The 27834-nt window shown below is 57.5% G+C and overlaps 2 protein-coding genes across 5 annotated transcripts in view; one reads left to right on the top strand and one right to left on the bottom strand.

Moving 5' to 3' along the window:
* The first annotated feature begins 158 nt into the window (after nucleotides 1-158).
* Nucleotides 159-2411, top strand: THAP7 (THAP domain containing 7). The gene is made up of 4 exons (XM_058281771.1): nucleotides 159-431; nucleotides 829-984; nucleotides 1403-1543; nucleotides 1741-2411. The coding sequence occupies exons 1-4, from the start codon at nucleotides 352-354 to the stop codon at nucleotides 2303-2305; spliced, it is 942 nt and encodes a 313-aa protein (XP_058137754.1). The 5' UTR covers nucleotides 159-351; the 3' UTR covers nucleotides 2306-2411.
* Nucleotides 2412-4322: 1911 nt separating this feature from the next.
* LOC101436760 (leucine zipper like post translational regulator 1) overlaps nucleotides 4323-27834 on the bottom strand; it is a 35811-nt gene continuing 12299 nt past the window's right edge. For all 4 annotated transcript variants that reach the window (XM_058281764.2, XM_071209908.1, XM_071209907.1 and 1 more), the window contains 22 exons: nucleotides 27393-27491; nucleotides 27074-27149; nucleotides 23683-23745; nucleotides 19065-19121; nucleotides 17205-17284; nucleotides 16524-16632; nucleotides 15993-16076; nucleotides 14993-15050; nucleotides 14329-14468; nucleotides 10343-10544; nucleotides 9823-9978; nucleotides 9134-9244; nucleotides 8211-8303; nucleotides 7991-8086; nucleotides 7727-7892; nucleotides 7299-7468; nucleotides 7030-7186; nucleotides 6348-6474; nucleotides 6098-6247; nucleotides 5605-5710; nucleotides 5443-5523; nucleotides 4323-5246 (listed from right to left, as the gene is read on the bottom strand). In XM_058281764.2, coding sequence (XP_058137747.1) covers nucleotides 5130-5246; nucleotides 5443-5523; nucleotides 5605-5710; nucleotides 6098-6247; nucleotides 6348-6474; nucleotides 7030-7186; nucleotides 7299-7468; nucleotides 7727-7892; nucleotides 7991-8086; nucleotides 8211-8303; nucleotides 9134-9244; nucleotides 9823-9978; nucleotides 10343-10544; nucleotides 14329-14468; nucleotides 14993-15050; nucleotides 15993-16076; nucleotides 16524-16632; nucleotides 17205-17284; nucleotides 19065-19121; nucleotides 23683-23745; nucleotides 27074-27149; nucleotides 27393-27491 — 2498 coding nt within the window. In that variant the 3' untranslated portion in view covers nucleotides 4323-5129. The remainder of the gene's footprint in view (nucleotides 5247-5442; nucleotides 5524-5604; nucleotides 5711-6097; nucleotides 6248-6347; nucleotides 6475-7029; nucleotides 7187-7298; nucleotides 7469-7726; nucleotides 7893-7990; nucleotides 8087-8210; nucleotides 8304-9133; nucleotides 9245-9822; nucleotides 9979-10342; nucleotides 10545-14328; nucleotides 14469-14992; nucleotides 15051-15992; nucleotides 16077-16523; nucleotides 16633-17204; nucleotides 17285-19064; nucleotides 19122-23682; nucleotides 23746-27073; nucleotides 27150-27392; nucleotides 27492-27834) is intronic.

The following is a 27834-nucleotide window of genomic DNA, read 5'->3' as shown; positions in this document are numbered from 1 at the left end:
TGCCCCCGCAAGGCCCCCTTGTGCCAGTACTCCGCCCTAGCTGCGACTTGGGACCCTCCCGCTCAATCCCTCGCCCTCCACGAGGTTCCCTTCCTGCCCCGCCCCGCCGTCTCCACGGCATCAACTTCCGCCACGCGCCACACATCGCGAGACTTGAACGGCGCAGTAATGGCGGGACCGTGAGTGCCGCCGGCGGACACCAGGAGGCCAGGCTGGGACAGCGCTGGGGCAAGACCGGGCCGGAGGAACTCCACCGGGCCGGGGCCGCCTGGAGCAGAACAGCGGCGGGAGTGCAAGGTCCCCTCTGGACCCGGACAGCCACCCGCGCCCAAGCTCCCGCCTCTTCCCCAGATGCCGCGTCACTGCTCTGCCGCCGGCTGCTGCACACGCGATACGCGCGAGACGCGCAACCGCGGCATCTCCTTCCACAGGTCAGCGCGCGTGCGTGTTGGCGCACCTAGGCTTACGTGCGCATGCGCCTCGTTGGCGGGCTGCCGGGAGCCACAGTTGCGCGTGCGCTTCGCCCTGCCTCTGATGGGAGCGAGGCTTCAAGCTAATGGGTGGGAGAGGGTGAAGGGGGCAGTCCGGGACGGAGGCCGAGTCCCGTGGGGAAAACGATAGGCGGGAGGTCTACTGCCTTTGGACCCACTTCTCCCCCTTCCTGCTACATATAACTGAACCAGTGGTTTTCTTTCCCGAGTCCTGCCTTTCATGTCTGTGCGGCGGGCGCTGCCCACCCGGCGGGGTGGGAGGCCGGTGCGGTGGCGACGCCTGTCTATCCTAGAGGGCAGCGGGAAGCCTGTGCTCTTGAGTTTTTTGGCTCCACAGACTTCCCAAGAAAGACAACCCGAGGCGAGGCTTGTGGCTGGCTAACTGCCAGCGGCTGGACCCCAGCGGCCAAGGCCTGTGGGACCCAGCGTCTGAGTACATCTACTTCTGCTCCAAACACTTCGAGGAAAACTGCTTTGAGCTGGTGGGAATCAGGTGGGACTCCTCGCCAATCAGCAGGGGCGGGGAGCCTAGCGCGGCGAGTGGGAGCAGCAGAAGTACCAGGGTGCCCCCACCCCCTGACAAATGAGGACAGTAAAACCCCCCAAGGATTGCTGTTCCGGTTTCCAGAGCATGTTCTTCAGAACCCCAGTCCTCCAGCAAGTCCACAAATAAAATAATTCCTTTCTGGTGGGGTCTCTCCTCACATGCTAGCTTCTAGATTGGTATAACTCTGCCTAACATGGCCTTCCCCTACGTTTTTTCCAACCTCCCACAGCCTAGTGCCTGGGGACCTGCTCTGGGGTGCTGGCAGGCAGACTGGCTCCGTGCCCAGGACCCGTCTGCCCGTAGTAGTTTGCCTGGGGCAGTGGTATTTGCTATCCATCTCACCCAGGCTGCTTTTCCCCCACAGTGGGTACCACAGGCTGAAGGAGGGGGCAGTCCCCACGATATTTGAGTCTTTCTCCAAGTTGCGTCGGTCCACCAAGACCAAGGGGCACGGTTACCCTCCTGGCCCCCCTGATGTCAGCCGGCTCCGGCGATGCAGGAAGCGGTATGTGCTGCAGGCTGTGCCCCACTCCCACTGCCAAGTCCAAGGGACTGGGATTTGGGGGTCTGCTGGCACCCTTGCTGGCCAGTGTTCTTAATCTGTGGGGCAGGGGGGCAGTTGCTGGGGACCTCGGGTGGACTGGCAAAGTAGGGCCTGGTGAGACCTTAGCCCAGCCTGTCAATCTCACTCTCTCTTCCCAGCTGCTCTGAGGGCCGAGGGCCCATGACTCTGTTTTCCCCACCCCCACCTGCTGATGTCCCCTGCTTTCCTGTGGAAGAGGCTTCGGCACCTGCTGCCTTGCCTGCCTCCCCAGCTGGGAGGCTGGAGCCTGGCCTTAGCAGCCCCTTCTCAGACCTCCTTGGGCCCCTGGGGGCCCAGGCCGACGAAGCTGGCTGTAGCACCCAGCCCTCACCTGAGCAGGAGCCAGACAGACAGCCATCCCCTCTCACACCGCGGCCTGTCTCGCCCTCGGCCTACATGCTTCGCCTGCCGCCGCCAGCTGGAGCCTACATTCAGAACGAGCACAGCTACCAGGTGGGCAGCGCCCTGCTCTGGAAGTGGCGGGCTGAAGCAGCTCTGGATGCCCTGGACAAGGCCCAGCGCCAGCTGCAGGCCTGCAAGCGGCGGGAGCAGCGGCTGCGACTACGCCTCACCAAACTGCAGCAGGAGCGGGCACGGGAGAAGCGGGCCCAGGCTGATGCCCGCCAGACTCTGAAGGAGCATGTGCAGGACTTTGCCATGCAGCTGAGCGGCAGCATGGCCTGAGGGGCTGCCTGCTCTTCCTTCCTCAGACTCTGCCCAGAGAAGGACCTGATCTGAGCTGCATCTACCAGGCGCAACCAGTGCCAGAATAAAGTGAATATTACAATAAGCCCTGCTGTCCAGCTCTGTTGGTGCTGGGGCTCCTCCCCTGGGTTCCAGCTTCTTCCCCCACCAGCCCCCGAGACAACAGCTGCTGGACAGTGGGCTGACCACCCAGGCAGCCCTCTGAGGGCTATGCCGGGGGAGACAGAGAGCAGCCCACCTATCATGGACTGTGGCTCAGGACCAGGCACCAGCATCTGTTCTCCCCACACAACTCTGTACCCATGGGATTCTTGAGAGGGACAGTGTGGTGTGGTAGAGACCAGGGGAGCACCAGGCCCCTTTTCCTGGGGACCTGAAGCAACCTTGACTTAAAAGCAAGCTGGTCCATTTGAAAACTCTTGTAAAACCACAGTCCACACTTGGCTCCTTTGCAAGGACACAGCAGGTGGCCTGGTGGCTTGGCAGGGTACCTATGGACCTGGCCCAATCCATGAGTCCTGGCCCCAGGCCAGCTCCCCCACTCCCCTACCAGCATTATCTCATCTTAAAAAGTAGGGCAATGATCACCCCCTTTGGGGTTACTATACTTGGCAAATAGTGAGGGACCAAAATATGATATTTTTAGTCCCTGGAAGTCTGGGAAGGGGCATGGGTAGGGCATGGAGGCAGGCAGGAGCCCAACAGCATACTGTGGGCAGTGTGGCTGGGGAAGGCATGGCTGCAGGCCTGACCTCAGCTCACAGCCTTATTTTTCTTAAACCCGCTGAGAATCCAGAAAGCCTTAATCTATTTGTGATTGTGGAAAACGGCCCAGTTGGGGGAGGGTGCAATTTAGATGCGAGCAAGGCCTCTCCCTGCTGGTCCTTGCCTATGACTGACCAAAGTACAGAGCCAAATTCCTTCTGTTTCCCTACAAACTGAGCATACTGCCACAGTGTTCTGGAATTGGCTTTTGGGCACCCTGAGCATGTAACTTCATTTGCTCATCTCCATCTCTAGAAGAGATTCCTGATGGGCCATCCCTAGAGCATGGTTTGCAGACTGTTTGTGCCAGCTCTGGAGGGTGGGAATGGAGGCTCCCAGATGCCTCTGAGCAAGGGGGTTGGGGCAAGGCTGCCCTGCTGAGGAGTGGGAGCATCCTAGACAGTGACCCTGTGGCTGCCCCCAGTCACTGCAGGCTGAACCATCCTTTTCCAGAGCTGACACCTCCCACCTGTGGCCCTGGGCCTGCTGCCTCCTCACCAGTCCCACCTTGTTTCACAGCCTTCTGCCTCGGTGCTTACTCTACCTTTCCCAGCTTATCTGTGTGTACCTAGGCCCCTTCCAGCCTGCTGGCAGCTCCTGTCTTTGGCTAAGGGAGCCCAATCCAGCACCTGGGGCTCTTGTCACCCCCATACCACCCCCAGGGCTTGCTCTTGTCACGTATGACAGCCATTGGGGCTCTCGTCACCCACACACAGCCACCAGGGACTGTGGCTGAGGTAGACCAGAGAAAGGAAACAAGCTCCAAAGCCCCAAGGAGAGAGCAAATCCTTTCCCCTCAGGGTAATCTCTGGCAGCCAGGGCAGAAAGTGGACCAAAAAGGAGGCAGAACAGTACCTTCCACCTAAGGGAAGGCTCACACCTTCTGTAGGGGGCAGGGAAGGCTGCAACAGCCCGTCCTCAGCTTCCCAGGCCAGGTGAGACAGTTCACTCTTCTGCCAGAGCCAACTCTGCAGGGACAGGGGAGGGGAGGGCCAGTCTGGGTTCCTCCCATGGTCCCTCTCCCCTCTCCCCTCACACGGCTGGGTAACCCCACTTTGGGGAGTGGTTTGCTGACAACATGGATAAAGAAATATGGGTGAACCGACTGATCTTGTGCCTGGGGGTCTGCCAAGCCATCGTGCCACAAAACCAGTCCCCTGATCCTCGGCTGCGGGAAGCCCACAGGGCTAAGGGCCAGACCCCACAGGAAGAGAGGGACGAGGGCGAAGCCTTGGACGGTAGCACTGCCGTGCCTTTAATGGAGGCATGTCGCTGACAGAAATAAATATGCAGGGAGGGTTGGACTGGGGCCTAGAGGACACCTCCACAGATCTCCCCTGGGTGCCGTCCCAAGCTCTGACGCACATGGATGAGCAGAGCACACTGCCAGGCAGACCTGGCCCAGCCTGGCTGACGGTGGGGTTGGGAGTTGACTCAGGGCACATCACACCCCAAATTTCATCTTGAATAGGGCCCAGTCCAGCCAGTATAGACTCTCTGTGAGGCTGAGGGGGTAGTGCTGCCCTGCTGGAGCTCCTGGGCCACAGTGGTTCTGCTGAGTCCCTCCCCACGTCAGAGGACCAAGGGCTGGGATCACAAGCAGCCTGGGGCCATGGCAGGCATGGCCAAAGTCCCAGAGCCCATACCCAGGCCCCCACTGGGTGCGGGGCTCAAAGCCAACCCTCCTTGGTGGGCTCATCACTCCTCCCAGCTAAGCAGGGCCAGGTACCTTGCCTCCTCTTGGCCAGGTTCCCAATGCTGAGCCCTGGCCCTCAACACCACTCCACACCAGGACGGTGGGGCCTGATGCCAGGTCAGACTCACCCTCGGCTCCCTGTGGGACCCCGGCACCTGCTTCCTCAGCAGTGGAGCCCCCCCTCGTTCCCTCGGCTCCCTCTGAGATTCTGGAAGTCCTGCCCCTCTGCCCACAGGTGTCACACACCCCTGCCCAGGACCCAGCATGACCAGGGAATCACCGCAGCTGGCAGGGGCAGGTGTGGCAGGTTCCCCACACTTGGGCAAGGTGCGATGGGGCCCCTCAGATGTCAGCGCCCAGCTCTGCGCACTGCTTGTCGGAGATGTGGCAGGCCAAGGAGTCTATGATATCGAGCAGCAGCTGCTGGCTCAGCGACCGCAGTGTGGGCAGCTTGGAGACCTGCGAGAGGCAGCCCGGAGGCCAGAACAGGATGGAACTGGACAGATGGCATCGTCCAGGGGCCCCACCTGCTCAGGGCTTGGGCTGGCACCCATGGCTGGGGGGCAGGCAGTTCTCCTGGGCTTAACCCCCAGGGCCACAGCCCCAGGAGTGTCACTGACCAGGAGGAGGGTCCTGCAGAGGCTGGGGCACTGACCTTGGTGAACTGGTGCACGATGATGTGCAGACAGTGCCGCTTCATGTCCAGTGCCTGGGTCTTGTCAGCAGCCTCCAGGATCTAGAAGGTCATTTGGGCCCCCTGAGGAACACAGCCCCACCTCGCCCCCTCTGACCAGGTGCCCGAGGCCCAAGACACTACCTGCAGCACATTCTGCACGGTCACATTCATCTCCAGGTTCTGCTTGCAGTAGGCCTGCAGCCGGTTGCTGTAGAAGCCATAGTAGTAGGGGGCCGCGAACAGGTAGCTGGGGGCTGGGTTAAGGAAGCCCATCCTCCGCCTGCCACCCACCCTCTTCTCCATTCTTCCCCGGGAGGCCCCATGCCCGCCCACCAGAGGCAGAGAAGGCTGGTGGGACCCATGGCCAACTCCTGCTGGTTCAGAGCAGCTAGCACTGAGCTCCCAGTCTTGAACACTGTCTTGCTCTCTAAGTGGGTTCTGAGCAAATGAACTGGTCAACATCTCCATGCATAAGTTCAAGGAAAGCCCTGGAATCCTCCCCCTAAAAAAGAACCAGCGCCCACGTGCAGAACCATTTCAAAGTGCCAGTTGTGAGGGTTTAGAATTCTAGTGCCCTCTTCCAGTGTCAATCCCTCCCTGCCTCCAGAGCAGAGCAGCCGGGCCCTGAGGATGCAGTGAGTCCTCGGGTGGCATGTTGACCTCGCCGTAGTAGATGTAGCGCAGCATGGATTCGAAGGCCTGCCTGCTGGGCACCATCTCCCCGATGGAGATGTTCACCTGCCCGTCCTCAGGCATGAAGGAGCGGAACATGGCCTCGAAGTAGCTGCAGGCAGAAGTGGCAGTGGTGGCCTCTCCAGGGAGTGCCGCTGGGGCAGGGCCGCCTGCCACCCCCTACCCCAACTGCACCTCTACCCCCCACCCACCTGGAGCGGGCGGCCAGGATGGCCTTGTGGGCTGGCCGCGGGTGCCCATCCAGCAGCAGCGTGATGTCACAGAACTCCGCGCCTGCCCCCTCCAGATAAGCCTTCATGTCCTGGATCAGAGATGTGCCTGGGGGGGGTCATGGTATGGGAAGGGGGGAGCCTGAGTAGGCACCTCCAAACCATTCCCCCTAGCAGACCCTGCCCATCAGAGGCACTTCCCAGAGGCACAAGCTCCCCCACATTTGCCCAGTTGCTGCCTGTTTCACAGCCAACCCAGGGCCCTTGGGGGCACTGACTGCCTCTGCTCTCAGCCCCCCAACCCCACCACCAGGAAGACTGGGGCGCTGAAGAGAGCCCCTGCCCCTCCCTCTTTCTGGGAGACCCCTTGGGGCCCTACCTGGGGACTACAGGAGCACTGGGATCTCCCAGAGAGGTCACAGAGAGCTCAGGGCTGGGGTCAGCTATTAGATCTGACACCCGGGAAAGAGGTGCCTGTCGCCACCCCAAAGAACAGGCACAGGGTGACCACCGGCTCTGTGGCCTGAACTGACTCCCATTGCAAATCCCTGCCCAGGAGGGCCCCTCATACAACCCCATTCCCATCCTCTGCCTAAGGGCCTGGCAGTGACTTTCCAAGCCCCCAAGTCTTCTTCCCACCACAGTCATGTTCCCAGTCCCTTACCAATGTCCACAGGCTGCTCAGAGGGGGCACGCGGGGGTGGCTGCTGCTTACGCCGCACGATCTCCACGATGAGCGGGGATGAGAGGCGCTCGAACTCTTTCATCATGATCACCTGGTTGAAGTGGGACTCCTTCACCACGAAGTTCAGGCAGTGTTCCTGGGGCGGACAGACAGGCGGGCGGGGCGGGGCTTGGGCGTTCAGCGGGGCAGGGCGGGCGCGGCAACTCCGCCCCCTCCCCAGCCCCGCCCCCTCCCGGGGTGGCGCGCACCTTGAGCTGGCCCAGCTGCAGGCGCGCGGCACTCTCGCACACCACCAGCACGTTCTGCAGGTCCACCGAGGCCTCAATGTACTGGCGGCACAGCTGCTCCAGGCGGCACAGCTGGAAGCTCAGCGCCAGCTTGTACACGTCCATGATGAGCAGCACGTCCTCCACGTGGCCTGCGCACAGAGCAATGTGAGCCAGGCTCCGGCAAGGGGCGGGGCGGGGCAGGGCTCCCTCCAGGGACACTGCAGCCGAGGACCTAGGACACGGCCCGGAGGCAGGGTCTGGGAGAACCTCACACGCAGCTGGCTGCTGGGATAGCAGCTGATCGCGGCCTCTGGGCGAGTGTCGGGATCGCCAGCAATGCCACTCACTCTCCAGGCTGCGCGACGCACCCACCCCCTTGTCCCGCACAGGCCCCGCCCCAGGCGGACCTTTCCGGGGGTATTTGATCTTGTCGGTGTAGAGAAACTGCATGAGCACCTCGAAGGGCCGGGCCTCAGCCTCGCGGATGGCCACATGCAGCAGAGGTGCCCGGGCCACCCCCACAGCCCCGCCAGGGGCCTCCCTGGGGGTCGGAACCGCCTCCTCCTCCAGTTTCTGGGATAGAAAGGGCGTTCAGTAACTGCCCTAATGGACTCAGCTCGAAGGGCAGAAAAAGGGGCGGGGCGGGGGCTTGGCCTGGGGCGGGGCCTCACCTGGGCCAGCCGCTCCCGCGCCTGCGCGATCTTCCTGCGCAGCCAGCGGCTCCGCGCGGTGACGATGGCCACGTGGCCCTGCACGCACTCCTCCTTCTGCAGAAGAAAAGCTCCTGGGCCCCGACCCTCGCCTTTGGGCCCCCCCCAGGCACCACTCGGCCCTCAGCGTGCTTCCAAAGGGAAACGCTCCTGCTGCCTGGGACCCAGGAAAGGCACCCACCTCTCCTAGCACGAACTCCACGTCGCAGAACTGGCGGCTCTCCCACAGCCGCCCGTAGTCTTCGTGCAACGTGCACTTGGGGTAGGAGGAAAACTAACGGGAGACACCGAGGCGGCCCGCTCAGCCACATGGAGACCCCGGGGCCGCGGGGCAGGCTAACTCTCCGTCTTCCACCCGGCCCCATGCTGGCCCTGGGTTCCAGGCAGGGTCACCAGGAAAGGAAACAGTCCCTTCCCACTGCACGGGCACTGCCTGGCGACTCTCCCACTGCCCATCCACCATGTCCCCGGGGGGAAGGGCCCACTCTGGCCTTCACTGTCGCCCCACAGCCCCTCTGCTTCCCACTTCTGCAGGACTGTACACGTCCCTCACCCCTGTGCCTTGACCCATAGATGCCTGCTGTTCCCCAGCGGGCACTGCCTCCCCCCATCTCCTCCAGGAAGTCACCCCTGGCCTCAGCTGTCCCCTGCCCTTGACCACCCTGGCCTGGAGCTGTCTCCTGCCAGAGTGGGACAGGTGCTGGGCTAGACCAGTCAGGATAAGTACCTCCCCCCTGATCCTCTAGACCTGGGAAGGGGCTGCTGCTGAAGCTACTAGCAGCCTGGCTCTGCCCTTCTACAGTTGATGGGGGTCCTGAGGCCCCAAAGCTGAGTCCAGCTCTTCCCAGCCTCTCCCACTGACCCAGGCTGGCTTGCAGGGCCTCCACTGTGAGCCCCCCAACCCCCTGCCCTAAGATTCCTGCACACCCCTAAGCTCAGCCCAGACTCACCCTTCTCCCCTCACTGCACTTGGCCTAGGACCCCACCCTGGCTGCCAGCCTTCTTAGAAATACCTCTAGCTAGCCAGGCTGTGCCCTGGCTCCAAGTGCCCTTTGCTACCCCACCCTCCACTCCACCTGCCAGGCCTCAGTTTTTCATTGCCACCTGGAATCTGTACATCTCCCCGCTGCGGATGTTGTTGTCCACAGTGCCCCCAAATATGTACATGGCATCCGAGATCACGGCGGCCGCATGGAAGAGCCTCCCGCTGGGCAACTGGGTGGGGGACAAGTCAACAGAGTAGAATGGAGGTCAGGCGAATTCTCTAGTTGGGAGGTCTGGGGCTAGCCAGGTTGTGGGTGGGGGCAGGGCAGCACGCAGCTGTAGGGAGGAGGGGGACCACAGAGCAGGGCCCCCAGGGAGAAGGGCTTCCAGGTGCCGGCGCAGGGTGGGGAGAGTGAGCAGGAAGCCGCGTGCTGTACAGAACCACAGAATGGGAGCTCCGTCCCGTGCCGAGCAGGTGTGGCCTAGAGGGTGAAGCCTGCAGTGGGCTAAGGGGTGCCGTGGGCACAGGCTTGGGCCTGGACTCAGGCGTGGATTCAGGTATGGCCTCAGGCCTGAGCTCAGGGCGAGGGCTCAGTGGTGGGCTGGGCATGGGCTAGGCACGGGCTCTGAGAGCCAGCCGCGTTCAGCTCATGGCCCTGCTCCTTCTTTACTGCATAACCCTGAGCAAGCACACTCTGAACCTCGGTCTCCCCATCTGTGAGTGGGGCCGATAGCGAAACCTGCTTCAAGGGTGATGGGGAGCCCCAATGCAGAGCCCACCTGCCCGCTGGCCTGGCCCCTGGCCTCACCTCAGAGGCTGGCTGGGCAGGCTGCTTGGTTGACGTGGTGCCAAAGTCCAGGCCAAACACGTCTCGGGATTTCTTGAAGCCACCACGCTCCTCAGGGGCCAGGGCAGGGGCCTCCTCGGTAGCTGACGCTCGCTCTGGCACCTCTGCTCCACCAATCTGGTAGGGGGACACAATGGAATATGAAGGGAGGGCGCTGGGGGTAGCTGGGACCCAGAGCACATGGAGAGGGGAAGGGCCATAGGTTGAGGGTGTTCTTTGCAGATGTCCTATCCCAGTGAGGCAAGGATGAGGGAGGGCCCAGCCCTAGGGGTCAAGGCTGGCTTCCAGAAGGACCTGTCCTCAGCCCAGTGGAGACATGATGAGGTATGGACTGTTAGCCTCCTTGGCTGCAGGTTGGAGGGCCAGAAAGGCAGGGACCAGGCTGGATTTACTAGTGCCCTGGGGGTGACGGTTGGGAGGGACTATGCAGGGAGGGGCAGTAGGGAAGGCACCAGCAAGTCCCAGGCTGGATGGCGCTCACCTCACTGTCAGCACTGGGCTGGACCACTTCCCAGGTCTGGAAGTCCACATCGTAACAGTGCAGCTCATTGGGCAGCGTGTTGTCGGCCGCGCCCCCAAACACATAGAGGTGGCGGTCGAAGGCCACCATGGTGTGTCCATAGCGCCGCTGTGGGGGCGGTGGGGAGCCTCGGAGCAGGTGCTCCGTGGGGATGCGTGTCCACCTGGGGGCATGTGACGCTGAGCCCAGGCTAGGACGGGTTCCCCTGCTCCCTCCATCCCCACCACAGCCCCGGGCTGTTGCGCCCCCTACAGAACCAACCAGTGCCCTCACCCTGCTGCTGGGATGGGCTTTGCCCAGCCCTACAGGATGCACTGTGGAGTCTCACCTGGGACCCCTCCTGCCAGCCAAGGAGCAGGCAGCAGGTGGGAGGGATGGTATGACCAGCAGGAGGCATTCCTGTCCCAGAGCTCCTGGACCCCACCTCCTGAGGCTGCCTGGACCACACCTGCCACAAGTGCATGGGCTTCCCAGGAGCCTTCCAGCCACTAATCCTGCCCTCCCCTGGCACCCAGGGGGCTCCAGATGCTGACAGTTGCTGCCACTCATACTTTCCCCATCCAGCAGGGAGGAGGCTGTCCATCAGTCCCAGCTCCCAGCTGCCTGGGCTCTGAGTGTCCCTCTGAGATGGCAGTCGGGAGCTCTCAGGGCCCAGCCCCTCAAGCCACCTGCCTCCTGGTCCACGTGGAAGATGGAGCTTGGTGTGACATCACCCTACAGGTATTCCCACCCACAGCAGAGAAATGGAACCCAGTGGTGACAGCATGTTTGCACCCATGTCCAGGCATGGAAGCAAAAAGTGGCAGTTGTGATGCTGGGTGGAGAGGGCTGGAGGGGAGCAGGCCACGGAGGTGCCACCTCAGGCTGCTGCTACCAGGTGGGCCACCCCTGGCGTGGATCCCATTTCCCTCTCCACTTTGCCACAAGCCTGGCTCTGCCCCAGCCCTCAGACTTGGCCCTTTCACTCTGCCCCAGCCATCACGCGGGATCGCTCTCAACAACATGCTCCCTCAGTGGCCTGGACCATCTCCACCTGCACTGCCTCTATGTCCAGGCCTGCTGAGGCCCCCACACCCCTGGGCAACCCTTGGGTCTGCATCTTCCCCCAGCCATGATCAGGTGGGGTCAGGAGCCTGGAGTGGGAGCCTGGCTACCTGGCCTCGTGGCAGAAACCTTGCAGGGAGACCACGTGGGAGGAGGCCCAGGAAGGCCAGAAGGTATAAGAGAATGGGTAGGATTTGTCTAAAGGAAAGGAAAGGAAGCTCTGGCTCTGTGGTGAGCCAAAGACTTCTAGAAGGCCGTCAAAGAGGCAAAGTTTTCCCTGGAGGTGGGAGGTGTGATGGTTAAGCTAATATGTCAACTTGGCCAGGTAATGGTACTCAGTTATTTAGTCAAGGAAGCACTGGGCTGGCTGTAATACAAGGGCATTTCATGGAATTTAATTATTGGTGAGGTGATTGCATAGATGGCTGGTTATATCTACAATCAACTGAGGAGATTGCTGTCAGCAGCAAGTGATGTCTTGTCCAATCAGTTGAAGGCCTTAAAATAAGAAGTTATTTCAGCATTAAGGGAGAGAATTCACCTCTACTTTGGATGGCCAGCATCTCCTGGGGAACTCATCAAGGACCTTCATCAGAGCCCCTGGCTTACAGTCAGCCCTACTGAATTCAATCTTATGCATCCCCATGGTCGCGTGAAACAATTTTATAAAATCATATACTATTACCGATATCTCCTGTTGGCTGTTTCCCTAGAGAAACCTGACTAATACAGCTTGGTACTAGGAGTGGGGTTCTTTTGAGAGAGAGAATCTTAAAAATGGGATTTCTGAATTGGTTCTGGGAGTTTTGCAGTTGGCTCTCTACTCTGTTTAGATTCAAGGGCATTAATGATTCTGTTTCCAATAATTGGCAGTCCATGGCATGAGTTGGCACTGAAGATACACAAAATATCTGGATATGACTGGGTAGGACTACTTCCATGCTTATAAAAGGCAAGGATCTGGGTGAGATTGTTTTTAACACTTTAACGGAGTTTTGTGGAGTTTAAAGGTACAGTGAGGGGGAAGCAGACTTTGCCCAGTGGTTAGGGCATCCATCTACCACATGGGAGGTCCACGGTTCAAACCCTGGGCCTCCTTGACCCATGTGGACCTGGCCCATGCGCAGTGCTGATGCGCGCAAGGAGTGCTGTGCCACACAGGAGTGTCCCCATGTAGGGGAGAGCCCCACATGCAAGGAGTGCACCCCGTAAGGAGAGCCATCCAGCGCAAAAGAAAGTACAGCCTGCCCAGGAATGGCGCCACACACACAGAGAGCTGACACAGCAAGATGACGCAACAAAAAGAAACACAGATTCCTGTGCTGCTGACAACAACAGAAGTGGACAAAGAACACGTAGCAAATAGACACAGAGAACAGACAACTGAGGCGGGAGGGGGGAAGGGGAGAGAAATAAAATAAAATAAACCTTAAAAAATAAAAATAAAGGTACAGTGAGGGAGCTGATGTGGCTCAATGGTTGAGCACTGACTTCCCAGATACAAGGTCCTGAGTTTAATCTCTGGCTTCAGTGCCTCAAAAAAAAAAAAAAAAAAAAAAAAGGTACAGTAATGTTGACTGGCTGCAAAAGAAAGGGATGAGCTGAAGGCTTCAAATTTGCAATTTAAGTGCTGAATCAGTGATGTGAAACTTTCTATGCATGCTCTGAAAGAAAATCTTGTTTCTGCAGTTGCAGACTTGAGAGGTCTGAAAACCAGACTCAGAGTCTCATTGTACGAGTAGCAGAGTTACAACAGAAACTAAAATCCCAACCTTGCAGGGTGTCTGCTGTTAAAGTGAGGGCATTGCTTGGAAATGAGTGGAACCTTGAAGATTCAGATGGAGACATATAGGTTGATAATGACATCAGTGAGGACACTGAAACCCTAAATTCTGCTGAGACTTTGCCAGATAAACCTGTAACGGTCTGGCCTGAGGAGACTACCCAATGTAAAGCTAGCATCACCCAACCTCCAGCCTGACCCAAGGAGTCCAGACCTCTTCCCTGCCCAGAGGAGGGTAACACTCAACCTCAAGTCTGCACTAAAAAGTCTTGACCTCCTCACAGGAGGCCAGGTCAAATGGGGAGCAAAACTAGGAAAGCTGGTCCTCATGAGGCAAATGAAGCAAACAGGAAGGAAGGCAGAGGGCACGTGGGCCCCGTCTGACAGTTCTGGGGTGGGGTGAGGGGCAAAAATGAAGACCATAGGGGTCTCTGTGCTGGTGAGAGGGATCAAAGTGGGGTTGCCTGTTCAATGTGCCCCATGCAGAGCACCCATCCCATGTGGTTCTGTTCCCACTCCTGGCCACCACTGGGAGAGGAGAGCAGGGCATTTGGCGACAAGGTTCCCTCTGCTCAGGATGGCCTGCCTGTCCTCCCACCCAAGGATACCCTGGTCCCAAGATGTTCCCCTCCCAAGCCTCCCTGACCTGCTGCTGAAGCTCCTTGTTCCCTCTGCTCCATCTACCCCCAAAGCCAAGGCACGGCCAGTGCCACATCCAGGGGCCCTGTTTCCATCACAAGGGAGTTGGGGTGACCGGCAGGCAAGGGATAGCAAGGGCCAGAAGCTCTGAGAGCCTGCAGGCCACTCAAAGTCTTGTACCATCATATGAAACCTATGCCAGCCTTGTGTGGCATTTGAGCCTGTCCACAGGGTGGGGGCATCCCTCACACTCAGGAGAGGGCAGGGCCCGGCTAGGGGCTTCCTGTGCCTGGCTGTATCTTGCCAAGCAGCAGCCTGGTGGCCTTGGGCCCCAGCCCCATGTCTAAGGCACACCCACACACCCCTGCACCCAAGAAGCCTTTGGTGGACACAGCTGGGTGCTGGCAATGGAGGCTGACAACACAGGCTTCTCTGAAGCCTGGTTTCCTGCCTGCATCCACCTAGGGCCCACAGCACTCACGTCTTATCTTTGAATTCAAACTGGAAGAGATTGTTGGTGATCTTGGCTCCACTCTGGCCCGAGAACACAAACATCTTGTCCCGGCACACGGCCACAGGGAAGTTGCAGCAAGATGGTGGGATCTCACCACTCTGGGCCACCTGGGTGGGGAGGGACAGCTCAGCCTGGGCCTCCTAGGACCTGGTGTGCCCTTTCACACACCAAGACTGCTGAATGTAAATGACTTTTATTCTCGAAACGTCTGCAAATGAGCGTTTGCAGAATCACTTAAAATATAGGGATGGCTTCCTCCCCAAGCCCCTTCTTGCCCAGTTGTGAAAAGCTGGAGCTAAATTGATGGCTTCAGAGGAAAGGCACTGCCTGGGGTGGGAAGGTGAAGCAACTGGACAGGCTGCCAGGAAACTCTGGTGACCGGCCCACAGCAAAGCACGCACCCCTCCCAATGGTTCACCTAAGGAAGGATTACGACCACATCACATCACTGCACGTGCCCCTCTGCTCACCCAGAGCACAGCCTGCAGACAAGGCTCACTAGAAACTGCCACTGGCATGTGGTCGAGTGAGGGCCAAGCAGGGGGGAGGAGAGCAAGGCTGGGCTGGGGCAAGAGGGAGAAAGCAGGAAGCAACCCCCCACTCACCCCATCTCTTCCCCTGTGCCCCTCACCTCCTCCCAACAGGTGAGCTCCCGGTCCTGGAGGCCAATTGTCCACATGTCGTTCAACCTGGGTTAGATGGGGGGTGGGGTCAGAAGCCTCACAGCTGGGTCTGGCGGCCAAGTCCCCTAGGACTCTCTAATCCGGGCCCCACCTAGCACACAGCAGCCACGAGGTGGGAGCTCCAGGGCAGGGGGCGCTGCACTGAACCCTTACACAGCTGTGGCAATGGGGGCTGACTCCTCACCCCCCACCACCACCACCACTCAGCAGCCTCATGAATGCCACTGGCTCCCTCCACCGTGCCTTGAGGCTGGGAGAGGACCATGGAGGCAATGGCCACAGAAACCAGCACCCACCCTGAACCCCTTGGAGTTTCTGTAACGCTGAAGTTTGGGGGGTGTAGGGTATGGGAATGAGCATAGCATGTGCTACTTTTTGTCACCATAAGAAATACAGCCAAGCCACTTTTCTAGAACAAGGAACAAAATGCCTGTGACACAGGCAACGGGACTGGGGGAGGGGCTGGTCTGGGCCCTGAGGCCACCCACCTGGCCCCCCAGGGTCCTTCTTGCTGTGGGCTTGAGTCTCAACTGAGCAACCCAAGGGGCCAGGGAACAGCCCCCTCACACACCCATCTCTGATGACCCCCAGCCATGGCTCCTTTGCTCTGGAGACGGGCCCACCCTCAGAGAACTGCACGAACCCATGCCAGGCTCTCTGCCCCCTCAGCTGCCTCCAGGTCTTCCCATGAGGTGCCTGGGCAGCCAACCTCAGGCTCTCAGGCTTGCTGGCCTCTGTGGAAATTGGGTAGGGGTCCAGCTTGATGGTCTCTCACCCCATCTACACCTCCAATCCCTCCCGAGGGGTCCCCCAGGCAGGGTGGTACTCCAAAGCCACCAGCCTGACCTTTCCCAGTGCGAGCCCTTCATCAGGCAGGGTGGCTCTGTGGCTCAGTGCGTTCCTGGGGCTGCACAGGGCCAGGGGGCAAGGGGGTGGGACACCACCTACCTGGCATTGCCATCGTAGCCAGCAAATATCCACAGCTTGTCACTGTACACGGTAGCGCCGTGGGCAGACCTGGCGACTGGCAGCCTGGTGTGGAGGAAGGGGGTGAGGCCTGAAGCTCATGGCGTGCTTAGTCCAGGCACGGACCACACCCTGGGAGGCTGTGCCTCGGTACCCCCTGACACCTGGCCTCCCAGTGGGGGACTGGTAGTAAGCAGTGGCACCAGAGGTCACTCGCATGGCCAAGGCCAAGCTCAGGGGGCCGGAGAGACAGCTAGAGGAGGAGTCCAGACAGCCCCGGATCCTTCTACGGCCAAAATATCAAAGGGAGCATTCACCAAAGAAAAGACAAAGAAGCACTTGGCAGTGGGGCTTTCAGGCCACTTCTGACTTCTGAGAGAGACCATGGACTGGGGACAGCACATGGCTGGAGTCACTCTAACCCCTCATCTGTAATGCTACTGGGGGAACAAGTGCCAGGCAACAGGACAGAAGCTGTCAGCACAACCCCCAAGGCCTGGCAAAGTCACTCACCGTCCTTCAATTTTCCACTCCGTCCACTGGCCAGTAGCAAACTTGTATTCAAAGAGGTCATTTTTATTCTTCAAGTTAGAGTTGGAATAAATGTCCCCCGTGTAGCCCCCTGAGTAAAGAGAGTGAGAAACTGGCAATGCAAAGGCAGCTGGAGCATTCAAATCCTGGTAAGAGGGGAGCAGGTGTAGCTCAGTGGTTGAGCACCTGCTTCACATGTACAAGGTCCCGGGTTCAATCCCCAGTACCTCCTAAAAGAAACAAAAAACCGCAGGAAGTGAGGGTAAGATGTGCCATATAAAAATGCCTGCTGGGGCTCCTTCCTCAAACCAGAGGTGCACCAGCTGCATGCCTCTGGGCCATGTTCTGAGGCCACAGAGATGGCCAACACTGTTCACTCGTATGACGACCCAGGCATATGATATGGGCAATTCCAACCCCAAGGGATCAGGATGATGAGGAAAAGGGCCCAGAAGAGGCACCAACCCAGCCCGGGAAGATCACGGGCAGCCTCCCAGAGCAGAGGGGACCTGGGAAGACGAAGCCGAGGGGCAGACTGAGGGCCTGTCCAGAGCAGGGAACAACCCTGACAACCCGAGCCTGGCAGGAACGCGGGGCAGGGGGGTCTGTCGTCCTGGAGGGAACCCAGCACTTGGGTAAAGGAGGGAAGTTGCTTACACTTACCAAAGACGAACATGCTGCTTGCGTAGACAACTGCTGAGTGGTGGTAGCGGGGGGCAGGCGGGGTCCCAGTGGTAAAGGCCCTGGACGGGCAGAGGCAGAGGGGTGGTGTCAGTGGAGGGGGGAGGGTCCTCCTGGGGGTCCACACCCACACATGGGAGCTCCTGTGCTTCCATTTATGTTTTCTGTTCTTTCTTCTTTTTTCTTTCTTGCTTGCTTTCTTGCTTTTTTTCCTCTCTTCTTTCTTTTCTTTCTTTCTCTCTCTTTTTTTTCAGGAGGTACCAAGGATTAAACCCAGGGCCGCGTACCCAGCAAGAGTTGTTTTTGTTTGTTTTTAGGAGGCACCCGGGAATAACCCCGGGACCTTGTATGTGGGAAGCAGGTGTTCAACCACTTGAGTTATATCTGCTCCCCTTCCTTTTATTTATCCTTTCAAAGATAATCACTGTCTCATTGTAAAATCACACATAAGAAAAAAAGAATACAGGCACTGAAACTCACATACCATCCCATCGTCAGGAAACCTCCGTGAGTGCCTCGAGGTGTTCCCACCACACTTTCCTGTGCAGCTTTACCTTGGAATTTTCTTTTTCTAATGGAATCATGTGGTGCATATTTAGTCATCAGCTTTTTCATCTAAACATTGGGCTGTGACTGTCTCCCTGCTCTTCTAGAATCATCTATGCCCACCTTTTCATCTATGCTGCACAGGATTCTGCAGCATAGGTAATCTATATCCTTTTGGGGGGGGGCACTGAAATACTGGGCCCAGGGATTGAACCCAGAACCTTATATATGGGAAGCCAGCACTCAACCACTGAGCTACACCGGCCATACATTTTATTTGTTGAATTGAAAGCCCATTTACGTTGCTCTCCTAGGGCTGCTCCTTTTCATAGCTTTACCTTGAAGCAAATTGATAAAGAAGTGTACAGTCTTCAGAGCAATTTTTAAAATGGATGTGTAACCATTAGCCATATTTTCAAAATCAAGTATGAGAGAAACAATGCAAAAACTCTGAAGCCAAGCCCAGCACCACTGGAGTTTTCTAGGCAGAGGGTGGGAGGGGCAGAGTGGCACTGGCCTGTGGCCAGGATGTTGTCCCAGACTGGCCACTTGGCCACTGTTACTCGATCTCCTGAGCCTTGACTTTCTCCTCTGTCCAGGTGACAGAGGGCTGCCAGGGACAAAGAGGATTGTGTATGGAGCTCCTGCCCCCAGCAGGGAGCCTCAAGAGGATCCTTTGGGTTTAGGCTCCTTGTCAGAGCAATGGCAGAGCTCAGGAGAGACCCCATTCCCTGGTAATCCTGGGATCCATTTCTTCCGCTCGCTATAAGCAACTCCCGGGTAGGGACTGGGCTGGAGGAGATGGACAAAAATACCCAGTACTCAGAGAGGGCAGATGCCTTGTCCAAGGCCACAGAGCTGTGACAGGCATGAGTGGAAGGGAAAGCAAGACTACCCATCATCCCAGCCAGCTCTCCTGGCAGAGGATGGGCCTCCCATGGGGTGGGAGGAGAGAGGGGTGCACAGCTGCTAGCCAATGGGTGGCACTCTGCAGCTTGGGGTCAACCCTAGAAAGGACCCCTCAGCCCGGGGCCCCTTGTTGGCTCCCACAGCTGCACCTAAATGTGGAGACTATAGAGCTGGCTTGGGGCAGAACTTGGGGACCTGCAACTGGATCACACTTAGCCATCAAAGGCCTCAGACTGGAAAGGAAGTCCAGGAAATAGAGGGAAACCCGACAAGTGGCCAGGGCCTGACACCCCAGGAGCTGGCCTCTCCTCCTCTGAGCCTCTCACAAGAGCTCTCCTCCTGGCCTTCGGGAGCTGCTTATGAGGTTATGGGGCGCCAGTCACCCACCTGCACCAGGAGCAGTCCTTCACGTCGAAACGCAGCAGGTCGTTGAGCATGGTCTTCCTGAAAGGCAGCCAGGGACAGTGTTAGTCTGGGGCAGGGTTACTCTATGCGGCGTTGCCCTCCCCCAGGGGCCCAGAGATGGGCACTGCAAGTGGGGGAAGGAGGGAGGGGTGTGGCTGGGTTGCTTAACACCCCTCCCTCCCAAAGGTGGCCAGGGCCAGGCTGCCAGCTGATTGCCTGAGGGACACGAGAGGCTCCCCAGTTAGGGCAGGCAGGAAGTCCACCCTGTGCTGCCTCGGGGACAGGAAATGGCCTGGGGTAGTGACACACTGGCCCACACCTCTGGGAAAACCCCTTTGCTTCTTTCTCTTCCAGCCACATCCTTAGCCATTCTCTGGCAATATATGTAAATCTATTTCCCCAATATAATCAAGTTATACTCATTTATAAATTCCCTAACCAAGATTCTTCTACTCCTTTTGGGGAGCGGATGTGGCTAAGCAGTTGGGTGCCCACCTCCCACATGGGAGGTCCTGTGTTCAGTTCCCAGTGTCTCCTAAAGATGAGCAGACAACAAGTAGATACAACAAGCAGAGACAATGAGTGGAGACAATGAGCAGACGGATGAGGGAGCCATCTGGGGTGGAACCTTTTTTAAAAAACAAGTCTTCTACTCTTTTTATCTGAACCCACAACTTTCAATTTACTTGTTAAGGATGACTCTCAGAAACTAAAAGGTTTCAGATTGTTCCTATGCCCTGAATCCTTGCAAACAGGCAGTCAGTTCCCACCCCCCAATTCTCTGGGCCTGCCCAGGGTAACGTAACCATTTAAACGATGAGGATGAACCAGCCCCAGCCACCAAAACAAGGAGTATTTTCAACTGCCGGCAAAACAATTCCATTCCTCTGCCCCATAATATCTACATCCCTTCTGAACCTGAAGCAGTCAGAGCAGACACCATTCCAAACCCCTCAAGACTGAGGACTGAACAAAAATGGGCTGGGAGGGAAGGGAACCACTGACCAAAGCAGATTTATTGTTAGTGTAGCTGTTAATTGAGTAACTTGTAACATTGATACAAAAATTTTTTTTTAATTTTTAATTAAAAAAAAAAGCTGAGTAGTGGATGTAGCTCAGTGGTTGAGTGCCTGCTTCCCATGTACGAGGTCCTGGGTTCAATCCCTAGCACCTCCTTAAAAAAAAAAAAAAGTGTTGGGGAGCAGATGTGGCTCCAGTGGTTGAGTGTCTGCCTCCCACATGGAAGGTCCCAGATTTGGTTCCAGTGTCTCCTAAAAACAAAAACACAAACAACAAGCAAACAAACAAACAAAAAACAATTCTGGGATGCTGATGCGGCTCAGTCAGGTTCCCACACACAAGGCCCCCGATTCAATACCTAGCCCTGGTAGCTCAGGAAAAAAAAGTCCATGGCATGTTGTTTATTATTATTATTACTGAAATAATGAAAACGCTCTAATAATGATTATGAAGTAATGAATGTACAACTATGTGATTATATCAAAAGCCATTGATTATACACTTTGGAAGAATTGTATGCTTTATTAGAATGTATCAATAAAATTGATTTTTTGGGAAAAAATAATTAATTGGGACATGTTAAAAATGTAGATTTTTGGACTTTTCCCTGGAGATCCAGATTCAATAGATCTGGGAGGAGGACAGGGAATGTACTCCAGGGGATTTTCACCTGGCGATATATGGAGACACTATGGCAAAGGTCAACTCTGTTCCTCAATGGTTATTAGGAGCAGAGCGGGGAAACCTATCGCTACTGTAACTGTTGGGATGTCAACCTATATTGCCTTTTTGTATCAAAAATGAAGTACTAGGGGAAAAAAAGCAATTTCTGGCATGCACCACAACCTGGATGAACCTGTTGCGTGAAAGAAGCCAGACACAGAAGGACAGACACTGAATGAGCTCACATATATGACAGGATTTGAATATGCAAATTCAGAGTCAGAAATCAGAGGACAAGCTTCCAGGGGAAGGGATGGGGTATAGGAGGATGGGGAGTTATTGCTTAATGGAGACAGAATTTCTTTTGGGGGTGTTGGGACAGTTTTGGTCATGGATGGTGGTGATGGCAGCATGACATTGGGAAGGTTGTTAACACCACCAAACTGTACACTTGAAAATGGTTAAAAGGGGAAATTTTACATCGTATATATGTTACCCCAAAAAAACATAAAAACCAAGAACAGCAAAGAAACTGAAACAATGAGACAACTACACTAAAGCTGCAATAAAGTGGATGACAAAACCTCTGGCCACTGCTTAGCCCTTGTTGTGTGAGGGGAGAAAGGTGGAAGGTCCCCCACAAGCCAATCGCCCCCTGCCTGGAAGGCTTGGGCTGGCAACCCCTAAACTGTCTCCTTCAGCCTGTACCAACTCAGGATGGGGGGGACACTCTCCACCTCCAGAGAGGGTCCACCACTCCTGTGTTCCAGATGGGGAAACTGAGCCTGGGGGATGAAAGGACAGGCCCGAGGCCCTGTGGCCAAAAAGGGAGGAAGGGGCTTGGCAGCCAGGGGTGAGAACTGCCCTCCCACCCTCCGCCCCATACCACAGGAGGCCATCTTTCTTTGTACCTAGTCAGTCCTTACAAAGTTGCAACTGGAAGGGAAATCTGTATCCTCTTACTGAGCAGTGACATTATAGCAAACGCGTTTCTGCTCGTGGCTACAAAATTGTGGCGCCAACTCTACAGGCTACAGGACTCAACTCTTCAAGCTACAGGACTTGCCTAGAGATGGACACCCACACTGGGGGATTCTCGTTAAAGTGACAGTAAACGCCTGTGGGCAGAGAGATGCCACTTCGTTAATTTACTCATGGTCTGGGCACTGGGGTACCACAAACAAAGTACCATCCTGCCCCAGTAGGGCTGACAGTTCAGTGAGAAGGATGTTAACAAACAATTATAAGGTCCAGAGGCAAATGGGGAGGGTGGGAAGGGCAGGAGGGGTGGGCAAGGCCACCAGCTCACACAGGTGGCCAGGGAAGGCCTCGCTCCTGAGGTGCACAGAGGAAGGGGAGAAGGGGATAGGGACCCTGTGGACATTTTGGGGGAAGAGCATTCAGGCAGAGGGAACAGCCACTGCAAGGGCGTGAGGCAGGAGGGTGCTGGGTATCATCCAAACCCAGCAAGGTAGCCTGTGCAGCCCCAGCAAAGTGAAAGGATGAGGTGAGAGGGGCATGAGCAGAGGACCCTGCAGACTTCCACCAAGATGCTGACTTTCCCCCAGAGGGAGACAGGAAGGTATTTCATAGGGTTCATAGCTACGGAGGGACATGCTCCCACTTGCATTTTGAAAAGGATCCCTCTCGCTGCTACCCCTGTGGGGAGACAGGCTTCTGGAAGCCTACTCCACCAGCCCCAAGTCGGCCCCCCACCTCACCTCCCGGGGAGCCCTGAGGGACCAAGGCTGCAGTGTCAATCAGAGACTGGCCCTTCCTGGGCTGCAGGCCAGGTCCTGGGGCTGAGAGGCGGAGGAAGGATCGCCCATGTGCAAACACTCTGCCGTCTCTGCTGGGCCTTACGGTCACGAGCTCCTTGGCCCTCATGGGTGCCCGCAGTACAGCCACCCCAGACACAGAGCAAGGAAGCCAAAGCACAGTCAGTGTAGTTCTGCCGCCTGCCTGAACCCAAAGCCACAGGGTGCTAATTTGAACTGAGTCTGAATGGCCCAGGAGACCAAAGTTCGGACACATCCGGCAGGCTCCCAACCCGTCCCAGAGTCCTGGTTCTCTGGGTTTTCCTGAGCACAATAAATGAATGAATGAATGGGGAAGAAGGCCCTATGCAGACATCAGTTCTCACTATACTGTAGTCTTCTACCTCCAAGCCTTCATCCATGCTGATCCCACTGCCTTGAATACTCTTCCCTCCTTGGCCTGCCTCCCTCCTATGCATCTTTCAGGGTATCATACCTTCCAAAAAGATGACCCTGACCAGACCTGACACATACGCCCCTTGCCCAGAATAGGTCTGCCTGCTACGCCCCTGTCCGTTACCTGACATGGCCTCAGATAACACCTCCCTCTGCTCAGGTCCAGCTCCTAGAGAAACATTCCAAGGGTAGGGTTCCCTCGGCCACTATCATTCACCAAGGAAAACTGGCCACATCTTAAAAGGGGACAGTTCCTGTATATTATGGTGACCAAACAACAGAACCTTGACTCCTTGCCAGGTAAGCTATTTGCCAGGAGTTTACAACAATGTAGGAAACTCTCACAAAAAGTGAAAAATGCAGGAAATAAAGTTGTGTCCACAGTACCTTCTCAGCTGCAACATGCACATGTGAGCAAGTCCCAGAGGGAGGGCTGGAAAAGGAAAACTACCTGGCAGAGGTTGCAAGGGTGGACATATTCTTTTCAAAGCTGTGTCCTCTTGCACAGAACAAAGACACTTCTGTGTCCTGAGTGTGTCTCCCTACCATATGGTGTGCTGAGGGCATGTGCAAGATCTTGTTTCATCCTCACCATGAACCGGGCAGGGAGCACTATAGATGGGGATTCTGGGCCTTAGCACTTAACAGCCTGGAGGCTCATCCCCTGAGCAGTACACATTCTCCTCCTTAGTGCTCAGACTCACCCGTTGTCTCCACCAAACACATAGATGGCATCTTTATAAGCCACCACTGTGTGCTTGCTGCGCCTGGAAGAAAGAAAAGATGGGGTTTGGTGAGGCCAGGACCCTCCTGGTGGCTGCCACAGAAGTGGGATTAACACCTCTCAACTTCACAGGCCTACTGAGACCCCTAAATTCCACCAGTACTCTCAAAGGACGCTGTATGGGACTCTGGATCTTCCCACCCCACCGGAGAGCACCCAGGACCCCAGTCCAGACCTAAACACCACTTCGCCCTAGGATCCTGCCGCGGGTCACTCCGTTTTGGGATCCCCTCCGCGCCCCCTCGCCGCCCTGGACACCATTGTGGTCACTCCTCCCCCCAAATCACTAGATTCCGCCCCAGGACACCACGCCCAGGCCTCTCCTCTGGACCCCGCCCTATGACCCCCTCAGACCACCGCCCGCCCCCAAGAATTTCAGAACCCGGCCGTACCGGGCACCCACGAACTCGTCGCAGGGCGGGAGGCGCCGCCAACGATGCACTGTCTCAAAGGGCCCGAAGTTGAGCGTCAGGTACTCGACGCTGTCGGAGCAGCTGTGATCAAAGTCCACGCTCGGGGCCACCTTGGACCGCGCGCCGCCTGCCAGTGACCCGGCCCCGATCGGGCCCCCCGAGCCGCAGGGCCCAGCCATCCCGGGTCCGCGGGACGTGCGGCCACCGCCCCGGGTCACCCGATGGAACTACATTTCCCGGCGAGCCCTGCGCCGACGGAGCGGCACTTCCGGCCAGCGCCGCGCGGCTCGCCCGCACTTTCCGACAGGCCTACAGCCATTCTTGACACCGCGGATGAGAGCGGCGCTCGGCTGGGGCTCGATCTTCCCCGGACACATTTCCGGCGAAGTGTCGGTGCCAGGTTCCCATTTCCAGTGAATGCGGAGTCCCGTTCTCTGCCCTATCCGGCTGCACTTCCCCTGTGCCCTCCTCACCCCTGCTGTCCGGGAACCCATCGCGGGAAACCTGCGGTTCCCGGCGTGCCCTGCATCTGCGCATGCCTCCTCCTCTATATTGTCCGCTGCTCCCTGGATCCCGAAAGGAGGGTTCCGGCCTCCGCAGGCGGGGCCAAGGGTCTCCCCTCCATGTTCTTATTGGCTGGGAGGCAGCATGGAGCAATGAAAAGAGAAGGCCCTCTGGATTCTCATTCCTCCTCTGCCATTTAGTTGCAGAGAATGGGGTCTTTCCCAGGACCCAATTGCTACAGCTCTAAGTAGTCTAGTACTCCCAAACTGCCAGACATGGGTTTGCCTCTGACCGTTGAAGCAGCATTCCCTGTCTCGAGCTCTTTGCACTCCCCTTGTCCGTTCTTCAAAATCTAGATCCAGAGTCACTCCTTCTAAGGAGCCTCCGCTGACCCTGCAAGCAAGCAAGCGCAAGCAGTTGTTACCTCCTTGGGGGGCCCTCAGGCCAAACTTCTTGGGTGTGGCACTGAGAAATCTGGGGGTATACCTGTCTCTCCCCTGGAAGGCCAGGTTTGCTTCCTCCCCCATGAGTGTTTGCCCAATCACACGGGGAGTCACACAGATCTGCAAATGTGTGTATTTTAATTTTAAGATAATGTCTAAGATGTCAAAGGGTCCCACAGGGGGCGAGTCCCAACAGAGGGAGAAGAGGCAGGGCCTGTCCTGCCTCCAGTGCCAGCTATGGCAGCAGAGGCCTGGGGGGGATAGGCATCTTCTCAAGACAGCAGAGGCCTCTCTAAACGAGAGCCAGGAGGCTGTGGAAGGCAAGCGCTGGAACGATTCAGGTTCTGCCCTGGGGGATCTTGGGAAATTGGAGGTTGGCACCTTCCCCCAGGACTTGGCTTCTGTCCCTGGTGCCCCAGACCGTCTGCCCAAGCCTGAGGCATGAGAGCTCAGGAGCCCTTCCCTGTGAGCCAGGACATGTCGCCGGTCCTGCAAGAATGAGGGGAAGTAGGGTCAGAGCAGGAAAAGGGCAGGGTACCCCAATGTGGGCACCATGAGCAGTTGGCCCTTGAAGGCAGCATGAATGTGTATTTGGGCAGAGGGGGAGACCCAGTAGGTGGATGCTCTTGGGCTGAAGTGGGAAAGGCTCAGAACCCTCAACAGGAAGGACAAAGAAGGACAAACGTACTTGCTGTGCAGCACAAACAGCCTTCACGAAGGCAAGAGGGGAGAAAGAGAAAGCCAGGAAGAGGGCATGTCATTTGTCATGTCCCTTTTTGGCCCTTGTGTCCAGCCTCAGGCCTTACACCACCAGCACCGCTATCCTCCCCATGACCCCTATCCTCCCCTGCAGCCTCCAGGCTTTCCCCAGTCCCTGGGGCCCCTCTGAAGGCAGGTTGAGCTTGCAGGTTGATTCCTATCTGTGCCACGCTGGGGTAGGGATATTGGATGGTGTCCAGTGCCCCCCAGATCCCAAAAAACCACCCAGATCTCTGCACAGGGGGTCCCCAGGGGCAATCACTACCTGCATTTCTCTACCTGACTTCGGTGTCCCAGACCAGGTGACTGCCCAAGCAGTGGGCCTTGAACCCTCCCCTTGGCACTGACCCCGTCCTGGGACATGGCCCCTATTTCTGCCCATCCCTCATGAGGACATTTCCTACCCAGCTCCCAAACCACAGCCATGCCCCACCCCTCCATAGCCCCATCCTGCCCTAAAGGCTGGGAGCCTCAGACAGATGGGGACAAAGAACAAGGAGAAGGGCCCTGGAGGGCTATGGGGACAGCTGGCTGCCAGGGGCAACCAGAGTCAGGCCCTCAGGGAAACTTTAGACCCCCCTTCTCGTCCCCACCCCAAGGCCTCTGCTGCCCACACTCACTCCACCTCCCGCTTCCGAATGGCTCGGCCCGAGGCCAGCACCTCAGCCACCTTGGACACGATGGGGTCATAGTTCATGCTGGCGACGGCGATCACCTCATCGCCTCTGCAGGGAGAGGGTGGCCGGGTCTGAGAGCTGTCCCAAGAGATCTCCCCCTTTCCGGAGGACCCTGACCCACTCCTGTCCACCTAGGGCCCAGGGAGGGGTCTTGCCCTGAACATCCAGCCCTCCTGCTTTTTGGACTCCTGCGGGAATCCCATGGAGACTTTAGGCTCCAGGGGTCCCCACTGTCTTTATCTGTTGTGATTTTCCTCAACTGTAAAAGTGGGGTGTTAACACCCTCCTCAAAGAGCCCTCCTGAAATGGAGTGCTAGGCCTCAAGGCAGCTAAAAGTCAACACTGTCCCCACCTCCCCGCCTTGCCTCCGCGGGGACTCCTGCCTAGATCCTGGTCCAACCTAGGTTGCACCTTTCGGGCAAGCCCCCTCCTCTGGAGCAGAGCTGCTCGGGGATTCATCCCCCTTCCCAACTGGTCCACTGCCCCTCACCCCCGCTCCGGCCCGTTGCGCTCACTTGGTGTAAAAAGCCACGAACTTCAGTTCCTCCAGGTCCCCCTGGATGATGACGTCGTCGAAGCCTTCTCCGTAGCCTGTGGGCCGGATGGAAGGGGTGGGGCTTCTCAGTCTCCACCCCCGGGGCCAGTCAAACCCCGCTCAGGCCCCGCCCCTAAGAGGTTCCTAGCGGCTGGTTTCCAGTTCCGTCGTGGCTCCGCCCGCCTGATATGCATAGCCCCGCCCTTAGTCCTGCGGCCCCACCCCTGCACCCTGCTAACGCCTCAGCCCCGCCCCGCCGCGCTCCCAAGCCCCGCCCCTCAGCCCGAGCCCCCAGTCACCTGCGTAGCGCAGGCTCTTGCCGAACATGGCGGTCCAGAGATACGGCACAGTACTGACCTCCGCCTCCTGCGCCAGCATGTTCTGGGCCGCCACACGCCCTGAGTGAAGGATAAGGGTAATGGTCCAGGCCAGTAAGAACCCCACCGTTGCCCTCGCCACACCCACATAGCCCTCCTGGGGGCTCCAGGGACCCCCACAGTTCTCCTCCGCCCACCTTATGGCTCAGCCCACTGCCTGCCCACAGTTGCAGGTAATTGGTGCAGAGGGGGATACCTGGCTCAAAGCTCAAACCAATTAGATTTCTTCTCTAGAGAATTTGAATTAAGGGGCCCTGGGCTGAAAGGTCTGCTTTTGGGGGGTAGGGGAGACACTGCCGGGCGTTTCAGCTGTGCACGCAACTAAACAGACATGTCAGACTTGAAGAGGTAGAGATGACAGCCA

The sequence above is a fragment of the Dasypus novemcinctus genome, chromosome 19, assembly GCF_030445035.2.
Source record: "Dasypus novemcinctus isolate mDasNov1 chromosome 19, mDasNov1.1.hap2, whole genome shotgun sequence".
NCBI lineage: Eukaryota > Metazoa > Chordata > Mammalia > Cingulata > Dasypodidae > Dasypus > Dasypus novemcinctus.
Note: the sequence above shows the minus strand (reverse complement) of the source record. Positions and strands in the feature narration are given on the sequence as shown.

What these genes read in the sequence shown, in the direction of transcription:
- THAP7 (XM_058281771.1), top strand. Translation starts at nt 352, where the DNA reads ATGCCGCGTCACTGCTCTGCCGCCGGCTGCTGCACACGCGATACGCGC. An exon ending in CGCGGCATCTCCTTCCACAG is followed by an intron (nt 432 to 828) that starts GTCAGCGCGCGT and finishes TTGGCTCCACAG; the next exon opens with ACTTCCCAAGAAAGACAACC. An exon ending in CTCCGGCGATGCAGGAAGCG is followed by an intron (nt 1,544 to 1,740) that starts GTATGTGCTGCA and finishes CTCTCTTCCCAG; the next exon opens with CTGCTCTGAGGGCCGAGGGC.